Genomic DNA, 26,315 nt, shown 5'->3' with positions numbered 1-26,315 from the left:
GCAGGTGTTGATGCTCAATTCCATTGAAGTGAATGGAGCTTAATTGCAAACCGCACCTGAACTGGAGACAAGAGCGGTGCTGTCTCTGAAAAAAAGTGGCCGTGTTTTTGTAGCGCTGGATAACCCCTTTAGGGTGCCTTCACACCTACCGTATCGCAGTAGAAGATCCGCAGCAGATTTAACTAAATGAATGAACACAGCATTAAATACGCACTGTCAAATCCGCTGCGGATCCGCAGCAGATTTGTAAGTGCGGATTTAGCGCTGTGTTCAGTCATTTAGTTAAATCCGCTGCGGATCCGCAGCGGATTTTCTACTGCGATACGGTAGGTGTGAAGGCACCCTTAGGGTAACTTCACACGTACCAGATCCACAGCGGATTTTACGCTGCGATTTGCAGCAAAATCCACTGCGGACCCTGGTATAGTGAAGTTCTATGGGGGTCACATACCCGCAGCGGAATTCTCATTCTGCTGCCAGTATGTGACCCGGCCCCTTTAACCACTTGCATGCCGCCGTCCCGTAGCTGTGTGACGCTCACGGCTCTCCTCACTCCCTATCAGCCAATCAGTGCTGCTGTGTACTGATTGGCTGATGGGGAGTGAGGGGAACGGAGGGTCTCACATAGCCGCAGCGGGATGCGAGGGGTTGAAGGGGCTGGGTCACATACTGGCAGCAGAATGAGAATTCCGCTGCGGGTATGTGACCCCATAGACCTTCACTATATCAGGGTCCGCAGTGGATTTAACTGCAAAATGTAGTGTGAAATCTGCTGCGGATCTGGTACTTGTAAAGCTACCCTAAAAGTGGCCTCAACTACTGGGACTACCACCCGCCCATGCACTAGAGGGGCCACAGGGAGTGTGGGGGTGCTGGGTGGTTGGACTCCAAGCAATTGGTAGATGGGGTCTGGAAAAGTGAGTGCGCTACCAGTCTGTGCCATGTGACTGAGGCAGCCTGTCTATAGGAGGTGTCAGCTGCATGCAGAGAGAGAGAAGCACTCAGCATCTCACTTCTCTCCCTACTCATTTTTGTGATTGGTCGGATCCTGAACACCCAGATCCTGACGGATCAAGACTTTTCACACATCTCATGTAATGTCAGGTCAAATATGGGTGTTTTCTGACCTTAGCGTACACAATGGGAATTTCCTAATTGTTATAGCGCACACCACATGGTATACAGTTATATATCAGGGAGGCACTGCTTACAGTGTGACCACACGTAGGCTGGGGCTACATGATGACTTTGGCAGCAATACAGTTGTGTGGCCACAGATTGTGGCGTTGCGCTTCTAGGCTCTGCATTGTAGATAACGCAAGTGAACAGGACTGTGCGGTGACCTGACCCCTGGCAGGAATCCAGGATAGACCTCTGGTTGAGGCCACTTGAGGCAGCACTGCCCCATTCACTTACAATAGTCAGCCCAAAATATGACACATCTACCATTGAGCGTGCAATCAAGGTGGCTATATAGCCTGACCCAGACCCAGCGGTTTTATTGTGTTTTTTTTTGTTGTTGTTTTTTTTTCAATAAAATAACCTCAAAACATTTGCTATCAACCTCTAAAAAGTTTTATATTTTATGTTTTTGCACAATAACAACTCTCATTACTGAAGATAATTTGCATTGTGTCACCATATTCAGACCCTCCACAAAACATTCTTATTTCCATTGATGTAGCTTTGGAGGGATGGCGGCTGGTTATTTGCAGGGCAGGATATTTGTAGGGATCATTTTCGATACATTACTTTCTTTTAAGTACTTAGGGTGCCTTCACACCTACCGTATCGCAGTAGAAAATCCGCTGCGGATCCGCAGCGGATTTGACAGTGCGTATTTAATGCGGTGTTCATTCATTTAGTTAAATCTGCTGCGGATCCGCAGCGGATTTTCTACTGCGATACGGTAGGTGTGAAGGCACCCTAAGGGTGAGTTTACACTACAGAATCTGTGCGGATAAGTTCCGGTGGATTCCGTCGCTCATACCCACCTGCGATGGCGCGCAATTCCACCCGTGCCATAAGACACCATTCTATGGCCGGGTGTATTCCTCCTTCCGCCGAAAGAACTGACATAATAATAATAATAACATTAATAATTAATTAATAACACGTCAAATCTTTCGATCGACATCGGAATCCGCCAAGTCATAGAATGGTGTCTATGGCACGGGTGGAGATGCGAGCGGGTATGAGTGACGAAATCCGCCGCAACTTATCCCTGCGGATTCCGTAGTGTGAACCCATCCGAACATTTTTTTTTTTGAGAGGTAGGATTTACAAAAAAAAAAAATTAGCATTTTTGTATTTTTCAGTTTCTGTGGTTATAGATGTTACAGTAACAATATAATGGAGGTTTTTCACAGCGCTACTATGTTCAAGTTTTTTGGATGTTTTTCATGCTGAAATAATAATGTAAATGACCTTTAGCTCTGCACTGTAACTTTTTGTCACATACAGATGTGAGACAATGAAGTCACAGTGGAGCTCTGGCCTGAAGAGGATCACACAGTGCGCCCCTCCATTACTTTTTTTTTTTTTAATTGCGCTAAAACGCTACAGCCACATACTTGCCAACAGTCTGTAGTAAATGTATTATAATTATACTCTTGCAAAGTTTTATTTTTTAGATCAACAATCATAAATAAATGCATGTAAAAATAAAGAATACACAGACGCATACAGATATTTGCTAAAAGCGGAATACCTCTTTAAGGTATGGCAAACGTGCAACATTAAACATAAAAACAATGCCTCGGCTAACTTAGGGTGGTATTACACGGAACAATTATCGTTCGAAAATTTTTTAAATCGTTCGGATTTAAACGATAATCGTTTAGTGTAACAGCAGACAACGATTAAACGACCAACGAGAAATCGTTGGTCATTTAACAGGATTTGGACCTATTTTTATCGTTGATCGTTTGCAAATCGTTCGCATGTAATAAGACGTTGTTCGCCGTGATGACGACAGGACAAACGCAATAACGATAATAAGTAACGATCATCGTTCTGTGTAATTGGGTGAACGATTTCAGGTCGTTCGCCATAGCGGTCGTTTTAGTTTGTTTATTGTTAATCGATGATCGTATACCCTTACTCTATTGTGGTGTGAACTGTATGGCTTTCTGTAGGAACTATTGGTCTTTAGATTTAAGTGTACACCGGACCATATCGTTCGGTTGAAATGCAGTTAACGATTAACGACCGAACGAGAAATCGTTGATCGCTTTATAAGACCTGGACCTATTTTTATCGTTGCTTGTTCGCAAAACGTTCGCAAATCTTTCGCATTGAATAAGACATCGTTCAGTCGTTCGCAATAGATACGAACGCAATAGCGAATAAATAGCGAAGAGAAACGATCGCAATTACGATCATAAGTAACGATTATCGTTTAATGGAAATGACTGAACGTTTTCAGGTCTTTCGCAATAGCGGTCGTTTGAGATTGTTAATCGTTAACGATTATGCAAACGATAATCGTCTGGTGGAATAGGGCCCTAAGTGACAGGTAAGACGTGAGGTACGTGCTTCGCTGTGGAAAAACACATGACGCCAGAGGTAAAGACCCCAATTCCCATCATGCCAGGACAGCCAAAGACTTTCCGGGCAGGAAGGGAGTTTTAGTTTTTCAGCAGAGCCAGGGCTGGGCAATACCGCCTTAAAGCCTCCCTATTATTTGGTTCTCTCCAGGGGGGTGCAGGATGTGTAGTACAGTTGCCATGGCAACCATATTTAGCATAGGACCTGTGTACATCATAAGGTTGCCGTAGTAACCATCCCCCAGAATGCTCTATGTCCGCCCTCTGCGTTCACATGGTGTCTCTAGCCTGTGAATAAATAACACTATACACTTCACTGTACACTTGTGTGGATAACAAATACATTTGTTTTTTGTTTTATTTATTACCATGTTTATTCTTTTACTGATTTTTTATTATGATAACTCTATGGGACTTCAACTTTTATCATTTACTTGAAACCATAAGGCATTAGAATACATGTGTGTAATATATTATGGCCACTTTGAGCTCTGAAAGTCTTATTATGACCCCAAGTATTAAGTATAATAGCTCTGGACCTGATCAATTGGGGTCTGAGACCTCCAGCAATTGTTACTAGTGAGGTGAAGCTCTTAGCTAAGTGCTTCTCTCCCTGTCCCCACTCCTTGTGTTTATGTGAATGCTGTTTAGCCAACAGTTATCAGTGGTGTATGAGCACCTGAAGATCTTTGTGCCCGGCTATACAGAGATTTCCGATCCCAGGATGGACTTTCTGCAGCTGGTTCCGGGAAGGAGTCGTATAACCCCAGCCTCATTTACACCCTGTAGTGCTTGTGTACATACATCTTATCTGACTCCTGCTCTTCTGTTTACACCTTCAGAATTTTAAATGCAGTTTGTTGAATACAATGGCAGGAAGAGATCCTAAATTGGGGGCCAGAATAAAGGAAAGACTTCTACAATCCTCCCCCTGGTTTCAAATTTAATCATTGTAATGAAATACCTGAACGTGTGAACACCCCCTTATTTGCAAAATCAGTCATGGTTGTACAAGTAGTTGTTCTGCTAATAAGAACATATTAACCCCTTCAAGACAGAGCCCTTTGATGCCCGGGTCAAATTAATGCAATGTTCCTCCTCGCCTTCTAAGAGCCATAGCGCTTTTATTTTTCCACCTACAGGGCTGGTTGGGTGTAATTTTTTTTGCGCCATGATCTCTAGTTTTTATTAATATCATATTGGTGTAACAGAAAAATTTAGATCGCTTTATATTAATTTTTTTCTGATGTACAATTTAATAAAACCAGCAATCCAGGTGTGTTTTTTTTCCCCGTTTACGCCGTTCTCCGTGCCTGAGAGCAGACTCTATGCACAGATCGCTGAACCGATAGGATGGAGGTAAGAAGCTTGTTCTGTCACTGAGTAACTTAAACACCGCGATCACTATAGATCACAGTGTTTAAGGGGTTAATGAGACGCAGCTGCCTCTTATTACCTCCGGCTCTGGACACTGATGTGTGCGGGACCACTCTCACTGCAGCGGTCCCGGACACATCAGAAGCCCCTCAGTCAGGAACGTATATATACATTCCTACTGCACGGGTTATGTGTAGTAGGAACATATATATATATATACAGATTACTGACGGGAAGGGGCTAAAACAAATGTACCACTAGGTACATCACTTTGTGTTTTTTACATGTCCTTCCTTCTGTGATGCAGCTGCATTAGAATTAATGGAGCGGCGCTACAGAGGGGAGATTGTTACACTGGGACCTACCCCCAGTGCTCCAGGGCGGGAAAGACTGTCGCAGAGAAAAGACTGGCGCCGAATTCTTATTTCCATGAAGGGTTAAATATATAAATAAAAAAAGCAAAACAAAAATTTTTTTTGCCTTCTTTTAACATTTTACACCGTTCACCGCAATACCATATATAAGTAATTTCAAATTACCCTATTTCTTAAGACATTTTTACAAAATAAACACACTTATCAAGAAAATAGTTTTCTTTTTTTATGTGAACACTTTTTTGTTTATTAACCCTTTGAGGATTAAGCCCAAAATGACCCAGTGGACGGCGCAAATTTTCATTTTTGTGTTTTCGTTTTTTCCTCCTCCCCTTCTAAGAGCTCTAGGACTTTCAGTTTTCTATCTACAAGGCCATGTAATGGCTTATTTGTTACAGGAATAGTTGTACTTTGTAATGGCGTCTTTCATTTTACCATAACATGTATGACGGAATCCCAAATATATTATTTATGAAGATATAAATTGGTGAAATCATAAAAAAGAATGCAATATGATATGGTAACTTTTGGGGGTTCCGGTGTCTACGTAATGCACTATATGGTAAACATGACATGATACGATTATTCTATAGGTCAGTCTGAACACAACCACATGCAGGTTTACACAGATTCTCTAATGCTATATATTTTTTTAATGAAATACTTTTTTTTTTTTGCAATTAATTATTAATAAAATGGGCCTATTGTGACGCCTATAACCTAGTCACACTGTGAGGGTCCCGATCAGTAAGACAGACTGCCCCTGTCACTTACACCTAAACATTGCGGTCGTGCCGCGATCATGGCGTTTAAGGGGTTAATGACAGGCTGCAGTGTGATCGCTGCAGTCTGTCATTAACAGTGAGGGCCGGGCTGTTCACTGCAGCCAGCCCCCACCTCCAGTCCTCAGCACGCTTTATAGCTCAGGACGTACCTGTACGCCCAGGGTTGTCTGGGGACAGACTTCCAGGGCGTACAGGTACATCCAATGTCGTCAAGGGGTTACGGTAATTTTATTAAAGATTTTTCTTTTTTTACATTTTACTCCCAGTAATGTGACTGGATGACTGTTTCTAAAATCACAATTAAGAACTTACAATTGCTGCATGTAGGCAAGCCCCTGGCCATTACAGCAATGCATGGGTGGCCTATATTCACATCAGTGAGGGTGCCCCTTGCCCCCATCTAACTGCCAAATGCCAGGGTCACTATTGATCATAAGCAGGGTTGAGCGGACTTGCTGAACTGTTCAGCAATTGTGTGGCCTTTGAATACCGGTGGCTAAAGTTGGATGCCGTCCTGGGGAGTCCTGAAAAAACATGGCCTATGGTTGTATGCATGTTTTCCTGGCAGCCCTAGGGTGGCATCCAACTTCTCCAGCCAGCTGAGCGTTTGGGTTCGAGGAATATTGCAGAACCTAAACAGTTCGGTAAGTCCGCTCAACACTAATTTAACAGCTAGGGCTGAAGTTATCACTGATCCCAGCTTTAGCAGCTGAGGTGATCACATAGGGCCAATGGGATGTACATCATTCCATGTTATAGAATTACTGTAGATGCAATTTTATTAAACAAGAACATGGCTTTTAAATATGTATAAAGCATTTACAGTGTAAATAATTTAAACACAGATCTTACCGGTAGGTGGTCTAAACCTGGAGACGGCAGTGACTGCAGACTTCTGGATTGTGACCACAGGTTGTGCTGCTTCTACTTCTCCAGAAGATTTTAGGTCTTCTCCACAACTTTTTTCGAAGGCTTCTGAGGATACATTGTCATTCTTGGGCTTTACCAATAAAACAAAAATAAATAGCGTTATGGTTCTGAGAGGAAAACCAGCAAAGAAATAAAGGTTGTTTTCAGGGACTTTTACATTGATGGCCATCAATGTCTGACTGGTGCGGTGCCAACACCTGGCACCACTGCTGATCAGATGTGCTGCAGAGCCTCAGCTCTGGAATATATATACAATGAAGGGTCTGGAAGCAGATGGTTCTGCTGATTGTGTAGTGGTAGCACCGAGTTCCTACAGCACAGCCTGGTACTACTACTGCACAGTTATCAGAGCCGTCTGCTTCTAGACGTTCATTGCGCAAATGCCAAAATAGCACCTCTACCTATGAGACATTCATGAGCCATCAAAGTCAAAAGTGCAGAAAACCCCTTTAACGTACCAGCCTGCAAAGCTGGAATGTGAAATATAAAATGGCGTTTACAGATTATAAATTTGTGGACGTCATACAGGTGTTTAACAAGGATCTGTTCATTGCCCTTATTCTAAACCTTAGGGCCCTATTACACCGAGAGATTATTGTGCGTATTATCATTATATCCTTTGAATTTAAATGATATTCGATTTGTGTAAATGCAGGCAACGACCAACAAGAAATCTTTCATCGTTCGTTTGGTGCTGATACCATAATCATCGTTTATGTCGGTTGATCGTTGCCTTTTACAATTTCCTATAACACCAAGCCATCATCAGCCGCAATGGCCAATAATCGGCCAAATACGTCCGATAATCGCTTGGTGTAATAGGGCCTTTAGATATAAGCCACAAGTTTGGCCGACGTTCTGAGCTAGAATGTGTTTTCAATGGGGAGGGAGGAATAAGCTGCTGCCAGACATCAGCTGCTGCAGTGTATTTCTGTGGTTGGTGGTGGTTTGCTAAGCCTTCACAAGGCACGATCAGTCATACTGCCGGGCTACATGAACAATAACAATCATTTATGCAGCCTTTTAAATTCCACATTGCTGTCCACACTTTACCTGTTTACATAAGGCGATGTGCAGCCAATAATTTCACTGCACAAAAGATGCAATTAGCTTTTTCTCATTTGTCATCTGATGGTTTGCCCATTAAAGGAGAAGTCTGGTGCATCAAGGCTTCACTTCCTGGATAACATGGTGATGTCGCTTCCTGGATAACATGGCGATGTCGCTTCCTGGATAACATGGAGATGTCGCTTCCTGGATAACATGGTGATGTCGCTTCCTGGATAACATGGCGATGTCGCTTCCTGGATAACATGGAGATGTCGCTTCCTGGATAACATGGTGATGTCGCTTCCTGGATAACATGGTGATGTCGCTTCCTGGATAACATGGTGATGTCGCTTCCTGGATAACATGGTGATGTCGCTTCCTGGATAACATGGTGATGTCGCTTCCTGGATAACATGGTGATGTCGCTTCCTGGATAACATGGTGATGTCGATTCCTGGATAACATGGTGATGTCGCTTCCTGGATAACATGGTGATGTCGCTTCCTGGATAACATGGTGATGTCGCTTCCTGGATAACATGGTGATGTCGCTTCTTGGATAACATGGTGATGTCACTTCCTGGATAACATGGTGATGTCACTTCCTGGATAACATGGTGATGTCACTTCCTGGATAACATGGTGATGTCACTTCCTGGATAACATGGTGATGTCACTTCCTGGATAACATGGTGATGTCGCTTCCTGGATAACATGGTGATGTCGCTTCCTGGATAACATGGTGATGTCGCTTCTTGGATAACATGGTGATGTCACTTCCTGGATAACATGGTGATGTCACTTCCTGGATAACATGGTGATGTCACTTCCTGGATAACATGGTGATGTCACTTCCTGGATAACATGGTGATGTCACTTCCTGGATAACATGGTGATGTCGCTTCCTGGATAACATGGTGATGTCGCTTCCTGGATAACATGGTGATGTCGCTTCCTGGATAACATGGTGATGTCACTTCCTGGATAACATGGTGATGTCACTTCCTGGATAACATGGTGATGTCACTTCCTGGATAACATGGTGATGTCACTTCCTGGATAACATGGTGATGTCACGCCCCCAACTCCCAGAGCTGTGTGGGCCGTGGCTGCTGGAGAGGATGATGGCAGGGGGACACTGAGGGACACAGGGCACTGGAGGGACACTGAGCATCCCTCTGCCATCATCCTCTCCAGCAGCCACAGCCCGCACAGCTCTGGGAGTCTGGTCGTGACATCACCATGTTATCCAGGAAGTGACATCACCATGTTATCCAGGAAGTGAAGCCTTGATGCAGTAGTAAGTGCAGGGAAAAAAGCACTTTATAAGCATTTCCCGTAATAAGCGTATATTGGGGATTTCTATTACTTTTGGGGGGCAATGCAATGCTTTAATAAATATGCATTTGGAACACGATCTGAGCGCTGTGGAAACCACAACCCCATTTTCCCTCCCCACAGAGCACAGGAGCGTTTGCCCGTGTCGACTGTTCAAGTGTATAGGGAAGATTTGAGAGAGAACTGCCAAATGCTCTATCACCCGACAGTTATGGAAGGTACATAGGCACCTTTACTGTGACATCATCTGTCAGATGACATAAGAGGGCCGGGATTTCCTCTTTTGATACATATAAAATGTAAAGATTTCATAAATACTAGAAGACATTGGCAGAGTTACTGTAGCAGTTACCTTTAATGTTGTAGTCACGTGTGACCCAGTATTCACTTTAACAGGTGGCACAAAGCGTGGCCTTTTTGCTGCGTTTCCAGCGAGCTGTTGGCTTGGAGCTGCTGATCGCCTCATACTGAGATTATCTGCAATAAATAATAGCGCACGGTTATTCTACAGGAAGATACAGTATACAATCATTATTTGCACACGGAGGAATAATTACACAACTAGGTGAAGTGGTAACAGCGCCTGGATTTCTCCCGTCTGATCCTAATTTCTCCACAAGGTGTGGGATGTTCCCGCCACCTGTGTTTCACAAAAAGAAACTGTTCAGCCAAATAGTGCGGTGCTGTTCAAATCCCGCGCGTGTTCACCTCACCGCTCTTCTGTCTCCCATAGAGAATGCATTGCAGAGTGTGGCTTCTAGCCTTTAATCAATATGTAGACAGCATCGGAACGAAGCCGCACCGTGGAACACCAATCATCGCTGGCGAGTGTATTCACCAGTGCGAGGCAGCTGATCGCTGGCGCTATTACATAGTGTGATATCTGCCTATTCAGCTGCTGGTAATCACCCTGTGTCATATAACTTATCACCTGTCCGGTCAGCCAATCACTGGCCGTGGCCAGGATGAACGTTTTATTTTACACTTAAGGCAAGGGCTGCATTGACATCACTAACAATATACATATATACAGCCCTTGCTGCACGATAGTCGAGCCATGTAACAGGCTCAGTAAACGAGTGCTGATATAGCAGATCGGCGCTCATTTACCTTTGTGATCGGGACGTGTAATATGGCCCTTACTCTAAAGGTAGCCAAACCCACCACATGCTAAAGTCTAAAATGTTTGGTGATCTTCTGGGTCTTCCACAACAAATTATGTCAGTAAAGAGAAGGGTTGGACTTGTTGGACTTTTGGCACCCAACCCTATTATTCTGGGAGGGATAAGTCGGCAGCATAACTGTCTGTCGGCTACTTACCCCTCCTCCTCTCCATAAAGCAGACATGAGCATTTACTATACAGTTGTTGGAAATGTTTGGCCACCTTAAAGGGGTTATCCAGTAAAATTCTTTTTCTTTCAAATTAACTAATTTAGGAAATTATATAGATTTTTAATTTACTTATATTTGAAAATCTCAAATCTTCCAGTACTTATCAGCTGCTGTATGTCTTGCAGGAAGTGGTGTATTCTTTCCAGTCTGACACAGTGCTCTCTGCTGCCACCTCTGTCCAGGCCAGGAACTGTCCAGAGCAGGAGAGGTTTTCTATGGGGATTTGCTGTTGCTCTGGACAGTTCCTGACATGGACAGAGGTGGCAGCAGAGAGCACTGTGTCAGACTGGAAAGAATCCACCACTTCCTGCAGAGCATTCAGCAGCTGATATGTACTGCAAGACTTAAAATTTTGAAATAAGGTAAATTACAAATCTATATAACTTTGGGATATCAGTTGATTTGAAGTAAAAAGATTTTCGCTGGACAACTACTTTAAGTAATCAGAGCAACTGTAATCACTGACAGAGATGGGACAGCACCAAGGATTGGCTGAGCGGGCTGTCACTGCTGAGAGGAGCCCGTCCACAATTCTGACATGATTATAAATTGCACATCTCCCCTTTAAGGGTGGGTTCATACTGAGGAATTCTCGCAGATAATATCCGCGGAATTCCGTCGGCTGTCCGCGCGCCTTTCCGCCGGCTCCATAGACACCATTCTATGGGCCGGCATATTCAGCTTTCCGCCGAAAGAAGTGACATGTCACTTCTTTCGGCGGATAGCGGAATACACAGGCCCATAGAATGGTGTCTATGGAGCCGGCGGAAAGGCGGGCGCACAGACAGCGGAATTCCGCGGACATTATCCACGAGAATTCCTCAGTATGAACCCACCCATAACAGGTGGTTTATGTCCAACGACTGATTAAAGCAAAGGACCAATTCGGCCAATTGTATCAGAAGCTAAATAAATGTTAATTAGTGATGAGCGAATACTATTCGATCGAATAGTAAGGTATTCAATCTATCGATTATCAAATAGTTCGCCGAATGTTCGATAAATATTCGATAAGCGTTCAAATCCCCCAGCTTCCGGTTTTTGCCTCCAAGTGGTCAAATAGATGTTTTTCAATAATCGAATACTTGTTCCCATAGACTTTAATGGGACTATTCGGGAGATATTCGTACGAATATCGAATATTCTAATATTTCACTATTCGCTCATCACTAATGTTAATACTGATGTAATAAGCATCAAATACAGACGCAGACGTACTGCCCCGCTTCAATGGGCATATACCATCCACAAAATAGAGGGGGGCATCGTCCTACATTGGGATTACACTTTTATAGGGGCATTCTGTACATATCTCCTATTATTATGACATTGTAGTAGGGAACCCCAGGTGGGGACGCCCCCTATGTGCCAGAGATTGGCTCTGCAAGAGCATCTCCTCCTCTAGTGGACCCAATGGGGGAGATTTATCAAACATGGTGTAAAGTGAAACTGGCCCAGTTGCCCCTAGCAACCAATCAGATTCCACCTTTCATTCCTCACAGACTCTTTGGAAAATGAAAGGTGGAATCTGATTGGTTGCTAGGGGCAACTGAGCCAGTTTCACTTTACACCATGTTTGATAAATCTCCCCCTGTGTGTCCATGTATTTCAGTGATCAGTGACAACCAGCGTAGTCCCCATAACCAACAGGGTCACCACATCCTTTCTAATAGAACTACAATTCCCAGCATGCTGCTACAAAGAAGTCCCATATATACTGAAGCAATGTGGCACTCCAGCTGTTGACAGCTACAACTCCCATTATACCCAGGCTGCCAGTGCATGATGGGAGTTGTAGTTTTGTCTCAGGCTGGTATACACCGATATGTAAGAACCTATATACATTACTCACACCAGGGACCAGCCGGCGTCGCAGCTCAAACCTCCCTCTTTCCCATCATGCATCACGACCCGCCAATTCCCTTCATACACAACAGAAGTAGAGCGTCAATCAATTTCTCGCTTATTAAAGTTTATTGAAGAAAAAAAAAGCGTCCACTAGTTACTATAGCAACAAGCTTCAGGTTGATGGGAGTGGCTGTAAATACGGGTAACACGCTAAATAAAGTTTAGTGAAGAGAACAGTCGCGCAACTGTTAAGTCGCCATAGCAACTGTCTGCCTGTGCTGAGATAAAGCTGAGCCTGGCCCACAGTGTGTGAGATGGAGGAGAGGGGAAGCTGCAGAGCCCGGCCATTGCTCTATATTGCTTCCCCTCCCCCTCAGTTAACCCTTTCCTGTCAGAGATAAGTCAGTAGTGGCTGTCTCTTATGTGAAGCTGTCAGGCTGGGCTCACACTAGGCGTTTTATAGAGAAAAATGGCAATAAAACAACTGCAGTTAGCAGAGAGTCAATGGGGAAAATAAAAAAACATACCCACAGCCACAGGATATGTTTTACGCTATGTTGTGTATGCTTTTGTTGTTGTTGTTTTTTTACGTCATTTGCAGTTTCTGCAGGATCTGCGGTCTGCGTTTTTCCACAGAAATGTTAACATTTTTACACCATAAAGGAGGGTGAAGGCGTCACGGCTATATGCAATAGAAATCCAAATCAATAGAAACCAATTTTTCAATAGAAATCTTTAACAATAGAAATGCAAAACTTTTGGCCGATTCCTCAAGCTAATTTTCCTTGTGCTTAAAAGACCACAGCACTTGCATTTTATCACCCACAGACCCATATGGGGTCTTATTTTTTATGACACCAATAGTACTTAGTGATGAAAGAGAAGTGTCATGTTTCAAAAGAATTTTGACGTCATAGAGACATGTTGATCGGACCGGTTCTGAATGTTGACATCCTGACTGGTCAGAAGATCGAGCTGGGAGAAGTCTGCATTGCCGTGCAGTCCGCTCCCGGCTCTGTGTCAGGGCCCTTGCACACTGAGTAAAAGAGACAGAATTTACGAGGGGAGGTCGCGCAGCGGATTCCGCCTGTCATTTTGCCTGTCCTATTGCTTCAATGGGATTTCTCTTGTGCGTCTGCTCTACGCTCAAAGAATGAACATGTTCATTCTTTGAGCGGAGAGCAGAGGGGCATGAGAAATCCCATGAAAGCAACAGGATAGGCAGAATGATAAGCGGAATCCGCTGCGTGGACTCCGCTCATAATTCCTGCTTCTTTTACTCAGTGTGCAAGGGCCGAGTGTGAGAAAAGACTGCCTCATAGACTTATCACGACCCGGAAGACGACCGCACTGACATGTCAAAAATGTTTAGAATTGACAGTGACACTTTAAAAAAAAAAAAATAAATTCTATAAAAAAAAAAAAAAAAAATTCTATAAAATATGCTGCAAAACTGAAAACAAAAGGGTTGGGCATCGAAAATTCATTACACTATTCCTTTCTCTAGTTCAACATCATTGTGTGTTGGAAATTCAGGAGGCTCACTTAACCCTTACACAGCCACCAGGTTAAGCCAGCTTTAATAAAGGTGTATGATTACCCTAAAGTGATACTGTCACCCCCTGTTACTCTTAATTTCATCGGTGGTCACCTAGGCGGGGCTTCACGGCAGTTGGGCTCCATCTCCTGGCTGGGGAAAGGGTCGACTGCTGTGAAGCCCCGCCCAGTTGACACTGTCCCCCGATGAATTGAAGCAATTTTAGAGCAGAAAGAAGACACAGAAGGCAAGTTTTATACAGGTATATATCAAGAGTGCAGCATCTAAGCTTATGGATGGTACAGAGAATCACACATAGAATAAGGGGGTGACAGTATCACTTTTAGGGCGAGTTCAAACTATGGAATCGGCTTTATTGAAAATAACTTAAATACGATCAGTCATCACCAAACATACAAGTAATACAGCATCCATACATAACTTGACTGTACAACATACTGCATAGGTTCCCTATCATTATCCTACACAAAGCAGTAAAGCATTGCAGACAGTGATGGGGGAATAGGGAAGGGAAAAAAGGGGGTAGGGAGGGAAAATCACATGCTCAAAGCTTTATTTAAAGACAACACAACACAAGGGGGAGGAGGAAGGAGAAGGGTATTAAAGGGATTATTGAGCGCTACAAAAACCATGGCCACTTTCCCCCCCTCTCTTGTCTCCAGTTCAGGTGCAGTTTGCAATTAAGTTCCATTTCCTTCAATTGAACTGAGTTTGAAACCCCACCCAATCTGGAGACAAGAGAGGGGGGAAAGTAGGCATGTTTTTGTAGCGCTGGATAACCCCTTTAATCCTCTTCTTTCAAGTCCAGATCGTCCATGATGGAATAGTCTCTGAGCAGGCTGTGGATCAGCACTCCAGATCGGTCATGGTCTCCGGATGTTCAGGATGAGGCGGTTCCTTGCCACCCATATAGTGTCCTTAAAACAGTTCATAAGGCGCCAGGCCTTCTGGATTGCTTCATTTGTATGCTTCCCACAAAACAGACCATATAGCACCAACTGGTATGTCAGCCTGTTTCTTGGTACAGAGTCCCTGATTTCGAGTTCCAGGGCGTCCAAATGGCCCTGAGCAAAGGGGTATTGCAAAAAGATGTGCATAAATGTTTCCTCCGAAAAGGGGCACCTGGGGCAGTACCTCGAGTTGCACAGGTTGTGGGCGTGCATAAGTGACCTCAAAGGCAGTCCCTCCTGAATGACCATCCACGAAAAAGTCCTTATGCCTGTTGGTCAACTTTGCCAAGGCCGCATTTGTCCAAACAGTCCTTATGGTAACTTCTGTGATCCCTGGACCGGGCTCCAGTGGGTCCTGTGCTCTGATAAGCTTGTGGATCGTCTTGGGTTTCCACAAGTCAGGCTTGAGTCCCTCCAGATAAAATTCCCTCACAAACCTACCGACATCTCCGTAGAACCAGGGAGTGTGCCAGTTGTGAGGGATGGAGCTGTCCCACTTGTCCCAGCTCAGACCCCTCCAGAGGGCAGGAGGAACAGGCGAGACCTAGACCTGGCCGCAGAGCCTTTCATCTGAATCAGAGTCCTCCACACACAGTCACATACAAAGGCTGCCCGCAGCAGGGTGGGGATGTCCGGGACACCTTCTACACCCTTGCGGGGTTGCCAAAATTCCATGTTGACCCCCATGGAGTGGAGTGCGGAGGCATGTGAGCCTTTCTGTTCAAATAGATAGCAGGCAGGATTCAGTGCCAGGTTTGCATGGAATTTCGGCGCCAATTTCTAAGTGTGAACGGGCCCTTAGGGTAGTATTACACGGGCCGATAGGGGCCCGATAACAACGGCAAACGAGCGCCGATCTGCTAGATCGGCGCTCGTTTACTGGACCTATTACACAGCCCGATAATCGTTTAACAAGGGCTGCAATGATATTGTTACCAATGTCCTTTCAGCCCTTGCTTAAACTGTATACTTTACCTATCCACGCTCCAGGGCTGCTCCTGCAGTCCGCTTCTGCCTGGGTCCTGCGTGCTCTAGCTTCAGGGCGGCCTGTCAGCTGACAGGCCGCTCAGCCTATCACAGGCCGCAGCTAGAGCGCGCGGGACCCACAGTAGCAGCCCTGGAGCGTGGATAGGTAATGTATATTGTCAGTCGTCGGCCGCCAATTATACGTTCTAACCTATAACAACAATCAGCAGATGATCGTAGTCATCGGCTGATCATTGTATTTATTACACAGAGCGATAATCAGCCGAATAGGCCGTGTAATAGTACCCTTAGGCTATGTTCACTCAACATATGGACAATGGCCATTGTTTGGCACTCAAAAACAAAGGCCATTGTGTTGAGTGTCAACCAACAGCTGTTGTTGCATTGAAAATTGCACTGAAATCCATGCACAACAGCGGGAAATAATTGACATGCCAATGGGGAGTGGTCTGAACAGTCCATTATAGGATATAAATACCTTCATGATGACAGAACTAAACAAAATAAGAGAACAATGGAAATGTTTAACTACTACTACTGAGCCACTCAAAACATTAGCTGGGGATGGATTTTATACTGCTGGTGCTTCTCGATGTCTACCGGAATCATTACAATAACCAAAAACATCAGCCCATCTCTGTGGATAGAAAAAAAGAAAGGCTAAACATGGGCCACACTGCATCATTTTCATGTCAAACTCCCAACCCAGAAGCATCTTGTGACTACATTTATGATCGGTGCAATCACTCTTTGCTTTCAAAGCTTCACTGGTGGCTTAAAGGGGACCTTTTCCATGACTTTTTTTTATTTTTTTCCACAGGCAAAATACAACATAAAAATTCACAAATTATGCAAACGTGATTTTGGTACACAAATTGCTTCAAGTAATTCATAACCCCTACAATGCCCCCTCACCCTTGGATCTGTGGTAAAATTATGCGGGATTCGCTGCACCCACCACTGGATCAAGGATGCAATCTATAGCTGGATAACTTTTATACCAGTGTCCCACTGTATGAGTGCTAGTAGTACTATGGTGTGTGGCACAATAGGCAAAAACCAAAAAGGCTTCCTAAAAACCGCTACTAGGACAAATTCATAGGGTGTGGGACAGCAGATCCCTTTGTAGTGACAATCTGATATGTCTAAAATATAAGAACAAAAGAGATGTTATCAGTTCAATAAATTTATTGGAAGTGTTGATCTATCATATCAAGTACTTGGACCATACGGTGCCATGCCAAAATCCTAAATATGGTATTAAAACTGTCTGTGTACCGAGCAGTTCTTGAATTTCAACAAAATATAACAAAAGGTCCCTATTTATGTGAATTAGGAAATGACAGACCCCCAAATACAACTTCTACAAAAAATGGTGGGAAAACACATTTTTCCGCCATGAGTGTTACAAATGGGGCATCAGAAAGGAAACAAGTTGAGATGAGCAAACTTTTTAAAAGTTTGGTTCAGCAGGTTTGCCAAACTTTGGTGTAAAGTTCGGGTTTACTGAGTACTGAGCCTTAAACAAACCGCATTCACATGCAGACTGATCAAAATTTATGATATGTCTCTCTGACATATCAACTATTCAGTTGCAGATACTATAGTAGGACTATTGGGGTTGTTTTACAGCAAAAACTACAAAACACACCTTTTTTTTACGGCAGAAATGGCTTTTTAATTTCACATTGCTTTCAATGGATGAAGCGGCTGTTTGGAGTGTTTCCTCTTGTGCTTTTGCAGCATGACCCTCCCCCCCTCCTAACCCCCCCACCCCTCCCCCCCCCCCCCCCCCACCACCACCTTTACTAAAACACATTAAAACCTGCATCAGAAAAGCCCGCTAAACACCAACAGAAAGCTGCGTCTATGTCCTTGTTTTTCCGACCCCGGGGTACCAACAGGTTGGTAGCCGAGGTCAGGGAGCTGATTACCTATAGTGCCTATGGGGTGGCCTGAGGAAGAGGAGGATATGGTGTCATGGCTAGCGGCTCCTTTGTCACCACCGCCCAGTTACAGTCCGACTGGGGTGAGGACCTAGTACCAGACAATCACCACCATCATACTGGAGAGCCATATTAAGCATGGAAACTGAAATAATTAACTGAAGTGTAGTAGTCCCAAAGAGGCTGTCAAGCTTGCCTGAGCCCGCTCCAAGTACTCTGAGTGGCAGAAGTTAATTTCCAGGCCCAGTTGCTCCCTGACAGGGAGTTTAGAATAGAGCCATGCTTAGGCCCAGAATGCTGTCAGAGAGACCAGACACCCCATCCTGTGGAAGAACCTTCTCCCTCCGGTCCACCTCAGAACTATAGGTGATAGTTCAGGGAAAAGCAAAGACGTCTGGAATGGCTGAACCCAAGAGAACAGTGTCCTCAACATAGACAGGCCATCATCCAGGAATTTGGTAAACTTAGAGGATACAGCTTTGTAAAGCATTTCCAGCGCCGCCATTGTTACTTTGTGAACCGCCACTCTGTCAAGAGGGAATACCTCCCGAACTACATGCATAATCTTGAACCCAGTAAGATGGAATACACCACTATGCGGGGGACCACACGGATGCAGGGCTGCTGCCATCACCCGGCCGTGTGTTATGGCTCATCAGCAGAACTGAAGGTGTTGGAGGAAGATCCACAACAGCCTCCACATTGCTTGAGGGTCTGTGTTTGATACAAGAAGCAGAAGCTATCCCTATGGCGTTTAAATCACCCTGTCCGTCCCTTGTTCTTCCAAGGGAGTCCCCAAGTCGACAGACACCATCTTACCTTCTCCTTTAGATGGCAGTCCCTAAATCGTCATACACCATCTCACCTTCTTCTCTAGTGGCAGTGCCCAAGTCGTCAGACACCATCTCACCTCTTCTAGTGGCAGTGCCCAAGTCGTCAGACACCATCTCACCTCTTCTAGTGGCAGTGCCCAAGTCAACAAACACCATCTTACCTTCTGCTTTAGGGTCAGTCCCCAAGTCGACAGACACCATCTCAATTTCTGCTTTAGGGTCAGCCCCTAAGTCAGGACATACCATCTAACCTTCTGCTTTAGGGGCAGTCCCCAAGTCAGGACACACATCTCACCTTCTGCTTTAGAGGCAGTCCCCAAGTCAGGACACACATCTCACCTTCTGCTTTAGGGGCAGTCCTGAAGTCGGGACACACATCTCACCTTCTGCTTTAGCGGCAGTCCCCAAGTCAGGACACACATCTCACCTTCTGCTTTAGGGGCAGTCCTGAAGTCGGGACACACATCTCACCTTCTGCTTTAGCGGCAGTCCCCAAGTCAGGACACACATCTCACCTTCTGCTTTAGGGGCAGTCCCCAAGTCAGGACACACATCTCACCTTCTGCTTTAGGGGCAGTGCCCAAGTCGTCAGACACCATCTCACCTCTTCTAGTGGCAGTCCCCAAGTCAACAAACACCATCTTACCTTCTGCTTTAGGGTCAGTCCCCAAGTCGACAGACACCATCTCAATTTCTGCTTTAGGGTCAGCCCCCAAGTCAGGACATACCATCTAACCTTCTGCTTTAGGGGCAGTCCCCAAGTCAGGACACACATCTCACCTTCTGCTTTAGCGGCAGTCCCTAAGTCGGGACACACACCTCACCTTCTGCTTTAGGAGCAGTCCCTAAGTCGGGACACACATCTAACCTTCTGCTTTAGGGGCAGTCCCCAAGTCAGGACACACATCTCACCTTCTGCTTTAGGGGCAGTCCCTAAGTCGGGACACACATCTCACCTTCTGCTTTAGCGGCAGTCCCCATGTCAGGACACACTTCTCACCTTCTGCTTTAGGTGCAGTCCCCAAGTTAGGACACACTATTTCACCTGTATTTGCAAAAATATTTAACTTGACGTCCCCTACTAGTATAACTATTAGTTAAGATGGGAATATCCCTTTAATGCGGCGTAGGATAACAGTAAACATAACAACCAAGAAATTAATAAGGGTTACGGCCCTATTACACAAAGCGATCATTGTCCGTACTTGGCCGATTACCGTCTGTTCTGGACGATAATCGCTTGGTGTAATAGAGCTTGTTGAAAGGTCACGATCAGTCAAAATGCACGATGACGGCTGACCGTGATCTTTGAGCATGCTGAAACAAAACAATCAGCACAGTGACAGTCTGTTGTGCGTCGCTCCATGTAATAGGAGGCAACCGGGATGATCTGAAGATCGGCTTATTCCCTCAGATAAGGGGCCAGTTTGTCCTCTCTCTCTGTAGGCTCTGCTATATTGGTAGTTTCTGTGATGCTCTTTTGTTGTTCCTCACTGATATAGTCCTCTGTGCCTCTGTGCTCCTATATACCTATGATGAAGACTTTTACTATCCAGGGGATTGTTTTCCAAGAAAACAGCTTCGTATGGTGTAGAAAGCTCCACCAGAGAGTTGTCTCTTAGGAAACACATGCGATCTTCTTTCTTTGTCATTACGATGCAAGAAGGGAATAAGATTGCAGCGAGGCCCCTCTGTCCAGGGTCTCAGTCGTCTCCTTAACCTCACAGCCTCACATCACCGTCACTGGGTAAGTCTCTTACATGAAGATTTCTTATTCTATCACAATACAAGAACTCATATAACGTCCATTATAATGATCACTATAATGAGTATCAAACGTCACAGGAGGATGAGACATGTCCGATGTGATTTACATGGGTCCAGTCAAGTTATCTCTCCCCCCCCCCTTCCATATCCATGAACGTTTGGCATGTTCCTTCTCTATGGGGAGGGGAGGGGCAGCTTATCTCCGACGAGAACAAAGGGGTCAGGCAGTGTAATAGGGCCTTTAGATTTCCCTCATCAGACCAGAAGAAAGATTCCACAGCGGGATACTGTGAGATGCTACACACTTGCACAGGACTATAAATTGTTGAGGATTTACTGTGCAGAATCTGTACCAAAAAAACACAACAAATTTAGTCAATAAGAACCTAGAGGAATAATGCCCCCTGCAGCTGGGGTCCTCAAGACCAAATTTTATCACAGTATTATGTTAGTAGGTCAGAGCTCTACATGTAGATTGTTCATTGAGCTCCATTTACTTAATCGCTGAAAACTCCTTTATAATGTTTGTCCAATTCTGATCTCCTGAGGGTTGCCAGTGTACTGTGGGTGCTAGAGTTACCAGGGCTACACATGATGCCTGAAGAGTATCCTGCTTAGGTTCTATTCCAATGGGACCTATGCATAATACTTTCCAGGCATTATACTGATCAGAGCTGGAGGGATACTTTAAAGGGGTTATCCAGCGCTACATGGCCTCTTTCCTCCAGAGACAGCACCACTCTTGTCTCCAGTTTGGGTGCAGGTTTTGCAATTCAGTTCCATTGAAGTGAATAGAGCTTAAAGGAGTTATCCAGCGCTAACAAAACATGGCCACTTTTCCCCCTACTGTTGTCTCCAGTTCAGGTGCAGTTTGCAATTAAGCTCCATTTACTTCAATAGAACTGAGTTTCAAAACCCCACCCAAACTGGAGGCAACAGTAGGGGGAAAGTGGCCATGTTTTTGTAGCGCTGGATAACACCTTTAATTGCAAATCACACCTGAACTGCAGACATGAGTTGTCTCTGGAATAAAGTGGCCATGTTTTTGTACAGCTGGATAAACCTTTTAAGTATTGCAGTCCTGTACAATTAAAATACATGTGTATTTTCTTTTAGACACCACCATGGGCTATGACATTGAGCGTTTCCTTGGCAGTGTGAATGACGGACTTCTCTGCTGTATATGTAATGATGTTCTTGAACACCCATTACAAGCCCCCTGTGAGCATACATTCTGTGGTGTATGTATACGGGGCTGGCTCAGCCAACAAAGTAACTGCCCGGTGGACAGACAGGCACTCACTGCCACCAATCTGAGAAAACTGCACAGGTAATAATAATTAGAATTGTTGTAGTTCGTATTAATAAAACCTAAATGCTTTCAGTACTACCACTCTCCTGGTGACATGGTACTCCTCTGTGGGGGTCTCACTAGTTGGACTTCAACAGATCAGCCATTTATGCACAAGCTTTGTACTATAGAAGTAGACGGCACTTCTGTGTCTAGGGTGGTGCTCCCAGTAAGAAAAAATTCCAACAGTAATATAAAAGTTCATTCTCGGCACTCACCATAATGCTTCAAAAAATTTTATTGTAGAAAAAAGTCCATCAAAAAATACAACAGCAACAGGACGTTTCGGCGTGAAGCCTAACGCTGAAACGTCCTGTTGCCGTTGTATCTTTTGATGGACTTTTTTCTACAATAAAAAATTTGGACGCATTATGGTGAGTGCCGGGAATGAACTTTTATATTATTGTACTATAGAAGGGCCCTCAGGGTGACAAGCTGCAGACAACAAGTGCCCATTGGTCTACCAAGAATAACTTGTTCATAGCCAAGTTTGTATAACTATAATAGACTTCTGTCTGTTACCAGGTACATGAGGAATGATCTAAGCCGGCTTCAGATCCGATGTAGGAACCAAAGAAGTGGCTGTGAGATGGTTTGTTCTCTGGAATCCATCGATAAACACGATAGAGAGTGTGAGTTCAGTCATATGTCCTGTATAAATCACGGTGAGTTGTCAATCACTAGACTTCATTCTCTTTCCGTTCTAAGTAAAGTTCTATATGAGCTTTCTTGTGTTAGGCTGCACTGTCCAGTTTCAGAGAAGACATTTGGCTGTCCACCTGGCCGTGTGTGAACATCAGAGACGGGAATGCACCAACGGCTGCGGCTATACCACTCTAAGTGCTAAAGATGTACAGCATAGCTGCATAGCCGAACTCAGGACAGGGCTTGAAATCCTAAGGTAATAAGGTTTACACACACACAGACACAAACCGCACTGCCATGGATGTAGGGTTTCATATCCGCTTCAGCTCAAGTCAGTTTGATTGTTAAAGGGGCACTCCAATTTTTTTTCCTCTCAAATCAACTGGTGTCAGAAAGTGCCAAAGATTTGTAAATTACTTCTATTAAAAAATATCAAATCTTCCAGTACTTATCAGCTGCTGTATGTCATATATAGTGGCGTCACGGGGAAGCCGGTCCTGCGGGCCATTTTTTGAGGTGTATGGTATGCATTTACTATACTTAAATCATCTTCAGATCAGAAATGCTATGCAGAATAGAAAAAACAAAGAAAGAGATGAAGTCTGGCCTGGACTCACAGAGACAACACAAGGAGAGTCTCCTACAGGCTCAAAGAGAGATTAAAGAGCTGAAGGTATTTTTGTGTCTATTTCCATTTCAACTACATAATAAGATTTCATTTAGTTTAAGCAAAATGTACAAAAACATTCAGGCCTCATGCACATGTAGTGATAACAAAACTCAGGACATTTCAATGGCCCCATTTACACGTCCGTCCGTTCTGCTAAAAAATAAAAAGCACAGGTCCTAGAATGGACCCGCAACTGTGACACAGATCTCTGTCTTTTACAACAATTGCGGGCCTTAGGTACCCTGCCATGTCAATGTCAATTCTTTGGGCGGATGGCGGATTCTGCTTGCAAATATCATTGACCCTATGCAGGCCCGCTTCTGCCATGAGGCGGGGGCGGAAAGATCTTCACCCCTGTCATTTTAGTTAAGTTCAACTTAGCTAAAATGACAGCAGCAGTCACAGCCTCACCACATATCCTTCCGCCCACATTCCCCGGCGTCCCCACGTACCGCAGGGTTTTCTGTCCTATGTCACCCAGCAGCCTTGTCTCTGATTGGTCGCGTGCCACAGCCGCAGTCACCAGGAGTGTTGCCCTGCTCTCCGGTAAGTTCGGGGGGGTGCGCGGTGGTGCAGTGTGTAGCGGTGCGAGACGGGAAGGGGGGGTATGGGGGTGCGCGGCAGCCCAGGTTTGCTTCAGGCGGCAGAAAGCCTAGGAATGGCCCTGACTCTATGGAACGGACGGAGCTTCAAGCAGAGGCCCGCCCGGCAGAGTCAGCTTAAAGGGGTTATCCAGTGCTACAAAAACATGGCCACTTTCTTTCAGAGACAACACTACTCTTGTCTCCAGTTCAGGTGCGGTTTGCAATTTAGCTCCATTCACTTCAGTGGAACTGAGCAGCAGAAAACCTGCACCCAAACTGGAGACAAGAGCGGGGCTGTCTCTGAAAGAAAGCGGCCATGTTTTTGTAGGGCTGGATAACCCCTTTAAAGTCTAGTTGCGTATTTCGCAGTGTGAATGTTCTCTTATACAGAAAAATATAAAAAATGTACAACGTTTAGTTAGCAGTAAAACAGGCCAAATTTCCACACAAAAAAAAGGAAAGGATGAAAAAAATAAAATAAATAAATTTAAAAATTCTTCACAGATTCATGGTTTGTACTGTATGGTTATATTTTTTAATCATATTTTATTATTACACGAAAACAACCTTTAAAAGCCATATAACTGAACACACTCATGTTACTGTCCCAGAGTCAGATGTCTCGGCTCCTATCTGATGTGGAGACTTTGAAGACTTCAGAAAGAAAGCGTCGGCAAGACCTGGAGCGGGCCAACCAGGAGAAGCAGGCCAACCGTGATCAGCAGGAGCTGGTGGAACGTCTGAAAGGTTTACAGCAAGAACGTGGAACAAAAAGTAAGGATGAAACACACAGCCCTGCCAGCAGTCATTCTTTACCTGTTGTCGAAACCCTCGGAAGAAAAACCAAAGAGTTCACAGTAAGCTGAGTTTTTATAGGTTGTTATTTAGTATTTTCCAGTCAATACACAGCAGCTAGTGAGTTTGCCCCTACAGCCATTATTTTCATGCTTTCCTACAAGAAAAAAAACTGAAAAATAAGGTTTATGCTTCTTGGGAGGAAAGGATGAAAAAAATTTAAATTGGATACATCTTCAAAGATTAATGATTTATACCCTATGGGTATTAGTAATCATATTTATTATACAAAAAAACAGTCATTAAAAGGCATTTAACAGAACACACTTATGTTATTCTATCAGAGTCAAATATCAGGACTCAAATCTGATGTAGCGAATTTGAAGGCTATAGAAAGACTGCTTCTGCAAGACCTGGAGCAGGTCAAACCGGAGCATCAGAAACCGAAGGAACTGAAAGGGTTACAGCAAGAACGCATTACAAAAAGGAGTGATGAAACACACAAACCTTCCAGCAGTCATCTCTTACCTCCCCTCGAAAGCCTCAAGAGAAGACCCAGACAGGTCCCACAAACAGGCAGCATCAGTGAGGAGAAAGAGCTAATCTGCAGGTCTGTGTAAGGGTCACATATACAGGCCTATATATTATTACACGGTAAATAATCCATGTTGTTGTAGCAAATTTAGCTTAGATTAATAGTACAAATTCTGTAATATATCTTATCAGCAAGTAACAAATTCTGTAATATATCTTATCAGACAAAATACTTCCTTCTCCTTTTATCAGGCATCTCCCCTCTCTCCATTCCCTGCTCTGAAAATCAGCTTGGCAATTACTTTTGTTTACTGGTTACAGCTTGTATTTTATTTATATTTTTATTCATTGTTTTTTTCATTATTTTTTTTCCTGATCATCTTCTGTATTTCAAATATCATCGGCCTGCTCCACCTCCAGACCTCCTGACGGGATACTTCAAAAGGTCAACGTCCTAAGCAAACCTTCAGGATCAAAGCCTTCACAGATGTAAAGAACACATACGTACATGTACACTGACCGGCATACTTACCACTGGATTATTTAAAGCTTATTAGCTGTTGAGTTTCCCTTTAAAAAGGGTTGTTTGGCCAGGACCCCTTTTTGGCAATGTCTGGGGTGGGTGAAAATAATTACATCAACTTACCTCCCTGGCTCTAGCGCTGCTGCCCACATTCCTCTGCTGTGTGGCAGCACTGGAGCCAGGTAGGTAAGAGGATGTAATAGTTTTTACCCACCACCTCGTGGACTCTCTCATATCAAGGTATATATGGGACTTTATAGACACTTTGCTAGTTTTTTCAACTGTGGGGTAAGCACATGTACAGAATTAACAGTATGCATTGTTGGGATTTGTTTGGTTGCTTCTATTTACTTGTGGCGGTTATATGACTCTGCGGGGACCATGGCGTTTGCCCCTCGGCCTTGCACTTTTAACCACTTTCTACATTTGCTGGGCACAGCAGACATTATTTGTTTTCTACACTTGTACATGAGCACTTTAATCATATTTGCACTTTTTGTAGCACATACTCTACCAATAGTCACCATCAT

The 26,315-nt window shown here is 44.3% G+C and overlaps 2 protein-coding genes across 4 annotated transcripts in view; one reads left to right on the top strand and one right to left on the bottom strand.

Moving 5' to 3' along the window:
* LOC138783069 (DNA repair and recombination protein RAD54B-like) overlaps positions 1-12,760 on the bottom strand; it is a 42,367-nt gene extending 29,607 nt beyond the window's left edge. For 2 of the 3 annotated variants that reach the window (XM_069957290.1, XM_069957291.1), the window contains exons 1-3: positions 12,647-12,760; positions 9,754-9,878; positions 6,937-7,084 (exon numbers count right to left, since the gene is read on the bottom strand). In XM_069957290.1, coding sequence (XP_069813391.1) covers positions 6,937-7,084; positions 9,754-9,867 — 262 coding nt within the window. In that variant the 5' untranslated portion in view covers positions 9,868-9,878; positions 12,647-12,760. Of the gene's footprint in view, positions 1-6,936; positions 7,085-9,753; positions 9,879-9,958; positions 10,042-12,646 lie in introns of those variants that run through there. The other variant, XM_069957292.1, reaches the window with a different exon arrangement.
* Positions 12,761-20,585: 7,825 nt separating this feature from the next.
* On the top strand, positions 20,586-24,799 carry LOC138784116 (RING finger protein 151-like). The gene is made up of 6 exons (XM_069959632.1): positions 20,586-20,663; positions 21,800-22,013; positions 22,560-22,699; positions 22,773-22,935; positions 23,235-23,352; positions 24,545-24,799. Exons 2-6 carry the CDS (start codon positions 21,808-21,810, stop codon positions 24,797-24,799), a joined length of 882 nt encoding a protein of 293 aa, XP_069815733.1. The 5' UTR covers positions 20,586-20,663; positions 21,800-21,807.
* The last annotated feature ends 1,516 nt before the right edge of the window (positions 24,800-26,315 follow it).

The sequence above is a fragment of the Dendropsophus ebraccatus genome, chromosome 2 (genome assembly GCF_027789765.1).
Source record: "Dendropsophus ebraccatus isolate aDenEbr1 chromosome 2, aDenEbr1.pat, whole genome shotgun sequence".
NCBI classification, from domain to species: Eukaryota; Metazoa; Chordata; class Amphibia; order Anura; family Hylidae; genus Dendropsophus; species Dendropsophus ebraccatus.
The sequence above is the reverse complement of the archived record's forward strand: the minus strand, read 5'-3'. Positions and strand labels throughout refer to the sequence as shown.

What these genes read in the sequence shown, in the direction of transcription:
- LOC138784116 (XM_069959632.1), top strand. Translation starts at nt 21,808, where the DNA reads ATGGGCTATGACATTGAGCGTTTCCTTGGCAGTGTGAATGACGGACTT. An exon ending in AATCTGAGAAAACTGCACAG is followed by an intron (nt 22,014 to 22,559) that starts GTAATAATAATT and finishes GTCTGTTACCAG; the next exon opens with GTACATGAGGAATGATCTAA. An exon ending in GAGAGATTAAAGAGCTGAAG is followed by an intron (nt 23,353 to 24,544) that starts GTATTTTTGTGT and finishes TTACTGTCCCAG; the next exon opens with AGTCAGATGTCTCGGCTCCT.